Here is a 9,686-nt window from a genome sequence, read left to right as displayed (position 1 = left end):
AGAAAACATGAAACTAAAGAAGTTCAGGTTTCCATGGTGTTCTGTAAAATGCTTTTGAAAAGCAATTACCTTTACTATTAGGATCTCACATTTTACATTAGACTTACTATAAATTATAATTAAGGTCGTTTTGGTTGAAAACCAAGAATATTGCAACCCAAGGTCCTATAATGACATTTGATTTTTGAAGTTACAACAAAAGATTAATGTTAGTGGTTTCAGTGGGGACATCTTGACATGTTGGTGCACGCATGACCATAGATGCGTTTTCTCCGAGATATGAGTAAAATACATCTATAGGTATGTGCACCGTCCCCCATTGAGGTCACTCTAACACGAAAACATCTTTTTTCTATTTTGTTAATTTTCAAAAATCACTTTTAATAATGTTTATGATACATGCACATTTGCACAGGCCAGAGCGTTATTATATAAAAATTATAAAAATGTTATTTGTTATTTATATTAACAATTAAGTGTGGATTCTGATGACTTTTTCTTTTTCTATTTTTATTTTGAGTTTTGAAGTCTCAATGTACTTGTACCTTAACTTCATTCACTGTATTTTATAGAATATCCATTGAATAACTTGAGATTTAAATCTATTTAATAATTTTAATAAAATTGTTGTACTCTAAATGTTTGTAGGAAATTCATTTTTGAAGAAATAATATAATTGAATGTACTCTACATAATTAAGAAATTTGATCCATCTTTTAATAATGACTGGTACAAAAACATCCTAAAACTAAAAAGATTAAGAAATGATAATTTTTCTCCTTTGAGAAATTATGAAAATTTAGAAACTTTTCCAATGATTTGGATGGCATGTGCAAATCCACATGTATTATAAGAATCCAATTATAATTTAAATATATAGAGATGGTGAAGGTATTAAAATAAATTTAAGAACATCATCATGTTTACGTAGTTAATAATTATTTTTATTTCAATGATAGTAAGTATAAATGTGAAGTAAAGGGCATTGTAAAGGGAAAAATGCTTAGGTGGCTCATTGGACACTGAGCTAATGTGGAGGTGTTCCCAGAATCATATATGCATTACCTCGAGATATGAATGAAAATCAATTATGATTTTGTGCATACCTCCACACCTGCTCAGTGTCTAATGCAGTCACTGTAGCACGACTTTTATTATATTAAAGAGAAATTATCTCTAATTTCCTCAGTCGAAGTAATATTTTTCAAGGCATGAACTTAGTACTATTATTGGTTTCAAGATCAAAACGAGCCTCAATGGAACACCAGAGAGAGAGAGCTCACATTATATAACAGTAATACAAGGTAAGGGACAAACAAGTCTTTACGGACATAAATTGCATCATTACATCTCACTTTATTCCAAATCATCTCTCTTCATAAAACACCAACACCCGGAGAGGTTGAACACCCCCACCAAAAAAACACAATATTACCTCAAGTTTACGCAGTGGAGGCCATGTGAAGGATCAAATCAATCACACGTGTGCTGAAACAAAACACACAACTCAACAAATTAAATCAACACCACATCAATAATGCAGAAACTGTGACCAGTTGGCCCACCATTCAACATAAGCACCTTATTGGATAGCTATCCAAGTGCGAATGATGATTCCATCATGGCCACAGGGGACAAATGAATATTGGACTCCTTGCAGAACTAGTCCCAAGTGCAATTGTCTAAGAGTGCTGATAATCTGACTCAGGCACGTGGCAACTCAATCGACTTACCTGACGAAACAGGCTCAAGAGCCGTAGATGTGCTCTCCTTGGGATACAGAATTATGCTTCTCCATCAAAAAATGCAGTTTTCGTACCCCAAGGAGAATTATGGTTTCCAAGCATATCACATCAGGTAAGTCGATTGAGTATGCCTCCTGCTTAAGTCAGATTATCATGACTCATTGTTTAATGCTGTGGACCTAACAAGGCCACTCTTGCTTAGAAAGACCCATGCTACAATCAAGTTAATAACCCCAATGTAGCCTTTACTCACAATGAGTCCTAGGATTTCTCTTAACTCGTAAGACACCCACCCACTCATGAGAACACAACTGATTTAAGAAACCTTTTTATTTTTATTTTTATTTTTGAGTCATGCTCCTCTGACATATGCCCCTGCCCCCATCACAGAACCGTAGATCATTTGCCTCGGATACACAAGAAAAAGATTTATGGTTCTGTGCATCCCAATGCAAATGATCTATGGTTCTGTGATTGGGGGGGGGGGAGTGGTCATAAAATCAATTTTTTTTTTATAAGTAGATTTAAGAAGAAAACTTCACTCTCAAACTAAATGATTAGCTTCCAAGAGCTTCACTAGTGTGCATTCTTGAGTAAGTGGTTGAATGCCCAAAGTGCCAACTCCCATGGTTTAAAATATTGTATTGATTGAATGTTTCAATAAATGAAAAAACCGATAGTCTCGGTCAATACATTCACAAAACATTCAATGTTTCGTATCAATCTTGGCCGATTCTAATACGTATCAACTGAAACATTCCAATATTTTAAACCATGGTACCTCCCATGACTCACAAGGGTGTGTGGGGACTAGCTTGAGTCCAACTCCCAAGACACACTATGGATATGTGGGAATTAGCGTGAGACTCACACAGGTGCTATGGTGTAAAGGATTAGGTCTGTGACATTATACTCCTGAGATGAAAACCTAGTGGGATTCTCAGTTATCTGAGGCACCCATTTACGATCACTCATCCATCCAAAGTGTGCAAAATGCCGGTGATTTCCTGTAAAAAGATGATTCCTATTTCCTAGAGCATTGTGTCCAGCAAAATGTGCTGATAATATATACAAAGGATGGAAATTACCTGTAACCCCATTCATTGTCGTACCAGGAGACAAGTTTCACAAAGTTTTCATTCAAAGCAATTCCAGCTTTGGCATCAAATATGCTAGACCTGCAAACCAAACAATAGAAAAATAATTAAAATACATAAAAAACAAACAGAAAGTTAAAGAAATGCTTAACAAAATGACAAAAAATGAGGAAAAAAAAAAGATAAAAGAGCTGGATTATTAGAACTGAGTTTTACAACAGTGGTGTGGACCTTATCAACTTTGTTGGTTTGTAAATCCAAGAAAATAGCACCACAGCAGGAGGATTGAAAAATGTGCCTTGAGTAGGCAGTACACAGATATCCTAGTCTAAAATTATTGAGGGGTAAAACTAGTCCACAAGGTATCTGTGTCTTAAATTATAGTAGGAAAATCGTTGAAGTTTTCAAGAAATACCAAATCTCTACTATTATAATGAGAGAATACGGAGTAGAAGTGGTTCGACACAAAATTTGAGTGGCCATAAATTTCCCCACTTTTATATTTAAATTTAACATAATCAAAAGGTCATTTTGGTAAAAACCAAGAAAATTGCAACCCATGACCATATAATCACGATTACTTAGTTTTCAAAATTAAATCTTTTTTACCATGTAATCTTCAAAAACCCTTGAATCAACATTTTAAATTGCAAATAAGCCCTTTTAATACATGTTTGCAAATGCCACCTAATAAAGGGACATGCAAAACACAAAAAATAGGCCTTTGAAGATGTCAGGAAATAATAACTAAAAAAAGAAAAAGAAACAACAGGTGAGTATTTTATGATATATCCTTAGAGGCCCAGATACCCAATGTATCAGAAAAAATGTTCATAAAAGATTCTGCTCCATCACCATCAATATCGTGATTTTGTATAGTTAATAAAGTCATGGACAACAATAAATATATCCGGTTGTCAGAAAATTTGAATCGTCTAAGATTAATAGTACATTTGGGCTACAACCATATAGAAAGAGACCTATTTACCTGGATAATCTAGATTGATGGCCACAAAGAAGCCAATTTCATTGGAACACAAACCAAATAAAATCTACAGCATCAGGGCATAGTTATCCTTACCTGCTGTCACCTAGAAAGTCGGTGGAAACCACATCATCTTCGGTGTAACCCAAAATTCCCTTCAAGTTTCCCTCAGATTCCTCCCTGTGCACGAAAAAAAGTAAACGATCACAATCATTTCTAAATTGAACAGGTTCAAAGTGATCACAATCAAACTCTGACACAATTCGCTCAACAAGGCCAATCTTGCATCCAACATCAAGAAAGATCTACAGAGCATCTATACTTGTCAACAGCAAATGAGCATTTATTATACCAATAGAAGGAATTAGAAACAGAGTATTTAGTTCCTTACTTGATCGCGGCTTTGATCTGATCATAAGTGGCCTTCTTCTCAAGCCTCACGGTGAGATCCACAACTGAGACATCTACGGTAGGAACACGGAAAGCCATTCCAGTCAATTTCCCATTGAGGGCAGGCAGCACTTTCCCGACAGCCTTCACAATCACATAAAATAAAATATTATTCGTAAAGAAAGAATAAATAGGAATATAGGATAAATCTAGCAACAACGGGCTTAGACCCCATCATAGCTCAGCTCAGTTGGTTTGACATATTGCAAAACAACTTTGAGGTTGTGGGTACAAGTCCAACTTACCCATCCAAAAAACAGAAGCAATCAACAATGAAAAAAAACTTAGTGGCAATCTGGCTTCAAAATTTTGGTAGAACGCTCTCCTTTGGATGACATGATGGATTTCCAAGCATGCATCCCAAATATCAATGAAAATGTAGCGTGGTGAAATGAACTAAAGAAAGCCACGTGTATTGTAACGAGGAGGGTTCCTCAAAATTTTTGAAGCAGCCTGGCTGGACTCATCAACAACAAAATCTAACATGAAATTGGAGGATGCAATTATGAAGTCCTGATAGATACCTTAGCAGCTCCAGTGCTGCTGGGGATGATGTTGAATGAAGCAGCTCGTCCACCTCTCCAGTCCTTGCTTGATGGCCCATCAACGGTCTTTTGAGTGGCTGCATCACAAAAATTATAGAAAGAGAAACATAAATCAATCTAGAAGATAAACCTATTAACACAATAAAATAAAATAAAAACAATAAGTAATAAAACTTACCGGTTATGGAGTGGACAGTGGTCATTAGACCTTCCACAATGCCAAATCTGTCATTAATAACCTGCGATAATTCAAGGCAAAAAAGAAAAAAAAGATAAACAAACTAATCGACAATTTTTCTATAGAATAGAACTAAAAATTTTCAAAAACATTTGAAACAAAAACCTTGGCAAGTGGAGCAAGGCAGTTTGTGGTACAGCTAGCATTCGAGACGATATGAATGTCTGATTTGTATTCCTTCTCATTGACACCCACAACAAACATAGGAGCATCTTTGCTAGGGGCTGAGATAACAACCTTCTTAGCACCACCCTGACCATCCCCCAATCCAAAATCAGCAATATTAGCTAAACAGAGGCGGACTTCAAACAAATTAAGTCAACAGAAATCTAAATAAATCTAATTGATCCCAAATCCCACAAGAAAAGGTATTAAACCAAGCTAGAAGGTTGCATGTGCAAATGCATGTCTTAAAAGGGCTTATTTTTAATTATTAATAATTTGAAATATTGATTAAAGGGTTTTTTACATAGTAATAGTATATATATATACACTTTTATAATTGTGAAAAATAAGCAATGTGATAATAGGTTGCGATTTTCTTATTTTTTTTAATACCAAAATGACCCTGATTATATTAAATTTAAATATACTAGTACGGGTATTTATGGCCACTCAAATTTTGGTGACGAACCACTTCTACTCTGCCTTCTCTCATTAAAATAGTAATGATATCTGAAATAAATCTAAAGAACCCAAAAGTATAATCACTAGAGAATATTTGAGTTCTACTGAAACCTAAATAGTAAAGCAAATTGATCTCAAATTGCATAACAAACGTATTAAATTAAATAAATGAATTACATTTAAAGAACCCAAGTCCAAGAGAACTATTTAAAATCTCACCCACCTATGGAAAAATAAAAATACTATGAGTATAGTAAAAAATCATACCCAATCTAACAATAACAAATAAATTATACCCAGTAGTGCCATTAAGACCAAAACCATCTCCTCATTTATAGTTCCCAATCAAACCATTATCAAAATAGTTCCACCAATCAATAATACATCATGTCAACGAAAATGAGATAATGGAAAACCTTCAAGTGGGCAGCGGCCTTGTCCTTGTCAGTGAACACTCCGGTTGATTCCACAACAAACTCGGCACCAGTCTCGGCCCATGGAATCTCCTCTGGGTTCCTTTAATTGCATAAAAAAAAATATTATTAATTTTTTTATTTTATTCTTAAAAGTTATAAAATCTCATAAATCTTATACATTATATGATCATATTCATACCTGACACCAAAAACAGTGACTGCTTTCTCACCAAAGAGAAGGGTCTTTGAGTCCTTCACCTTGAGCTCATTGTGCTTCCATTGACCGTGAACACTGTCGTATTTAAACATGTACGTCTGCACAACAGAATAACACGACTTTAGAAAGCAAATACCTTTTTTTTTAAAAATAAAAAACCATTTTTTACACATTTTCGTGGGTAAAATTAAGAGAAACACTTTCTTTACTAAGGGTCGTTGAGCTCAAATGGATTACCAAATTGGCAATCCAACACAACAGCCTTCTAGGTTTCATGGAAAAACTCATATCCAAAAAACAAAAAAAAGTCAAAAAAATAATATTTTATGGCTTAATTTTTCGAAAACCACTGACCTCCAAAATTAAAAATTAAAATTTAAACGGTGAAAAATAATCTTTTTTTAAATACATTGAATTTTGTCCTCTACAGCATCGGATCATATTTTTGGATTGCACAAGGTGAGCTCAACAACCTAAGATTTGAAATCTTAGTAAGTTAGTAAGGCTAGACTTACTCTAAAATAAATGACAAACTAACTCATACAAAGATCCAACGATCCAAGATATCCTTCAATTATAATATCGAATTATAACCAGAATGTTGATCAGATCTGACGGTTAAGAAGCATCTCATGCATGTATGTATGATCTTACCATGTAATCGGTGGTGATGAAGGGATCATTAACAGCGACGAGTTCAACATCATCTCTCTGAAGAGCGACTCTCGCAACCAATCGACCGATCCTTCCAAACCCTAATTTTTTTTAGGGCAAAACGATCAGATCGATAACAAGAGAACAAATCAAACAGGAAATATTTGAAAAATACTCTAAAAAAAAAAAAAAAACTAAATCAAGCACCATTGATTCCGATCTTGACTTTCTTTCCAGATCCTGAAAAAAAGAAAAATAAATTAAATCAAAATCTAACTCCTTAGATTAGAAGCTAAGAAGAACTCAGATCATAAATCCAAAAACAGAAGAATGGAAAAGACGAATTTACCCATGATTCTCAGAGAACTAATGTGTGAGACTGAAAGGTTGAAAAGAGAAAAATATTACAGTAACAGAAAAAGAAAGAGAAGGGAGAAGAAGAAATGATTTGTGGAGTAATTTATAGATGGAAAATACAAGTCTCAAACAACGTTTGAAGCTAAGAGTCAAACGTACGGTCAAGATGGAGAAGATAACCGTATCTGTAGTAAAAATACTGATCCGTATTCCAATGAAAGGTGTCAAACGTTATGGGTCGGTCACGTGAGTGCTTTTAAGAAAACCGTTTGCTTGGATCACCGTTGGGAGCGGGACGAGTCATCCATTTTATCGTTATTTTACTTTTCGTGAGTAAATCACGGGTATTGGGTGTAACCGTTTCTAAGACCCATTGATTCAGGCACTCAAAGCACACAGTTTTTGTAGCAGCCCGCTGCACAAATCCAATGGTTGAAAGAGTGCCACATCAGCCATACACTTAGATCGTTCATTTTCAAAGACATAAATCTCGAGGAAAAAATTGTTTTTTATTTTATATATCAAATCTAAATCATGATTACAAGAAGTTGAGATGTTAATTTTTTTTTATAAAATAACTCTCTCTCATCCTTTGAATCTATGCTATACTATAGGATTCTTGTACTATTATGTTTCTTTCTCCGAGATACAAGTAAAATGCATCTATGGATATGCACATGCCACTACATCAAGATGTCTCTTGTGTGTCCCCATTGAGGTCACTTCAGCACGACTTTACGAACTAGTTGAGACGGAACTGAATCTAAAAATTGGATCATTTATTAAATGGGTTGGATCACAATCCTTCCTTAATTAAGCTGGATCCATTCCAATAAATTTGGAATTGATTGAATGAATCTTATTATTCAATTAAATTATGTCTAAAGTTGTATAATAGACCGTTTTTGATATGGTAATTTCGGATATGAATCAAAGATCCAATTAGACAACCTATCAGATCAATCATGTCGAAACCAATAGGATCTCAATATATATATATATATATATAGGGTCGCGTTATTACGACCCCCTTTGCGACACACCTTTTTGTCTTATATGGGCAAAAATGTTTGGAATGGACTGATTTTTTGTGAGGATGATCTTTGTGATGAATGGATCATCCTGGCAAAAAATCATCCCATTCCAAAACTTCTAACCCCATCAAAATTGATTTACAAAAATTGGACGGTCTATAGTTTTTCAACAAAAATCGGACGGTCTAGAAGTTTTGGAATGGGATGATTTTTTGCCAGGATGATCTCCTCACCATAGAGGTCATCCTCACAAAAAATCAGCCCATTCCAAACATTTTTGCCCATATAAGACAAAAAGGTGTGTCGCAAAGGGGGTCGTAATAACGCAACCCATATATATATATATAAATTTTGGGAAATGTTCAGCAACAAACATTTTGGCAAAACATTTTTCAAAACATGGGTTAGAGGTTTTGGAATGGACTGGTTTTTGGTGATGATGATCTCCGATTTTTGGTGAGGATGATCTCTACGGTGCGGAGATCATCATCACCAAAAATCAGCCCATTCCAAAACTTCTAATTCCATAAAAAATGATTTACAAAAAATGGATGGTTCACAATTTTTCAACTTGTAAATTGGGGCTAGAAGTTTTGGAATGGGCTGATTTTTGGTGAGGATGATCTCCTCACCGTAGAGATCATCCTCACCAAAAATCAGCCCATTCCAAAACCTCTAACCCATGTTTTGAAAAATGTTTTGCCAAAATGTTTGTTAAAATGTTTGTTGCTGAATGGGACCCATAAATTTTTGTTTAAATCTTTATATCTAATTTGTTTTGATCAAGGCCTGATTAATTGCTTACAAATTAGATTTGGATTAATTGTTTACAAATTAGATTTGGATCCCAATTTTGTAGCCCAAAATCTATCTTGATCTGATTTGGAGTGTGCCAACCCTAGTACTTATGTCCAATATCGCTTCCTCATTCCATATTTTTTTGTTTAGAATCTTCAATTTGTATGCTCCTTCTAATTAATATTATAATTTTTTATTTTTTGATAACTCAGTATCCCGTAGAGAGCAGAGACTGGGCTTGTATTTGAGATTTGCCCAATTCATAGACTATGATATTGTCCAAGGACTAGTCTCGAGGCACATGCACACCCTCACATCACACGCACCAGGTAAGTGAAGGTGTGCCCTCACAGATGTCCCCTGAGAAATTAATGTTCATATTTGATTATTGAACTCACGACCTACGGGCATTAAATTGCTTATTGGTTTGAAATTGCCATTGAGCCAATCCCTCGGATTTATCTCTTATTAATTATTAATGCTATTTCTACATTTTCACGAATGCTTTATATCAAATTTTTTT

General features: G+C 34.6%; 1 protein-coding gene across 1 annotated transcript; it reads right to left on the bottom strand.

The window, feature by feature from the left end:
• Positions 1–1,259: 1,259 nt before the first annotated feature.
• LOC147405453 (glyceraldehyde-3-phosphate dehydrogenase, cytosolic) lies at positions 1,260–7,449 on the bottom strand. The gene is made up of 12 exons (XM_086433200.1): positions 7,324–7,449; positions 7,182–7,214; positions 6,975–7,075; positions 6,303–6,418; positions 6,104–6,203; positions 5,166–5,312; positions 5,001–5,061; positions 4,802–4,899; positions 4,219–4,361; positions 3,924–4,007; positions 2,834–2,923; positions 1,260–1,488 (listed from the first exon to the last, which is right to left on the bottom strand). The coding sequence occupies exons 1-12, from the start codon at positions 7,325–7,327 to the stop codon at positions 1,443–1,445; spliced, it is 1,023 nt and encodes a 340-aa protein (XP_086289326.1). The 5' UTR covers positions 7,328–7,449; the 3' UTR covers positions 1,260–1,442.
• Between the last annotated feature and the right edge of the window lie 2,237 nt (positions 7,450–9,686).

This window comes from Akebia trifoliata, chromosome 3 (assembly GCF_017979445.1).
Source record: "Akebia trifoliata isolate Shusen 1 chromosome 3, ASM1797944v1, whole genome shotgun sequence".
Lineage (NCBI taxonomy): Eukaryota > Viridiplantae > Streptophyta > Magnoliopsida > Ranunculales > Lardizabalaceae > Akebia > Akebia trifoliata.
The sequence above is the reverse complement of the archived record's forward strand: the minus strand, read 5'-3'. Positions and strand labels throughout refer to the sequence as shown.

Excerpts from the sequence above, each read along its gene's own strand:
- LOC147405453 (XM_086433200.1), bottom strand. Across the intron at positions 5,062-5,165 it reads GCCTTGCTCCACTTGCCAAG|GTTATTAATGACAGATTTGG; the intron begins GTTTTTGTTTCA and ends GAATTATCGCAG. Across the intron at positions 4,900-5,000 it reads CACTGTCCACTCCATAACCG|CCACTCAAAAGACCGTTGAT; the intron begins GTAAGTTTTATT and ends TTTGTGATGCAG.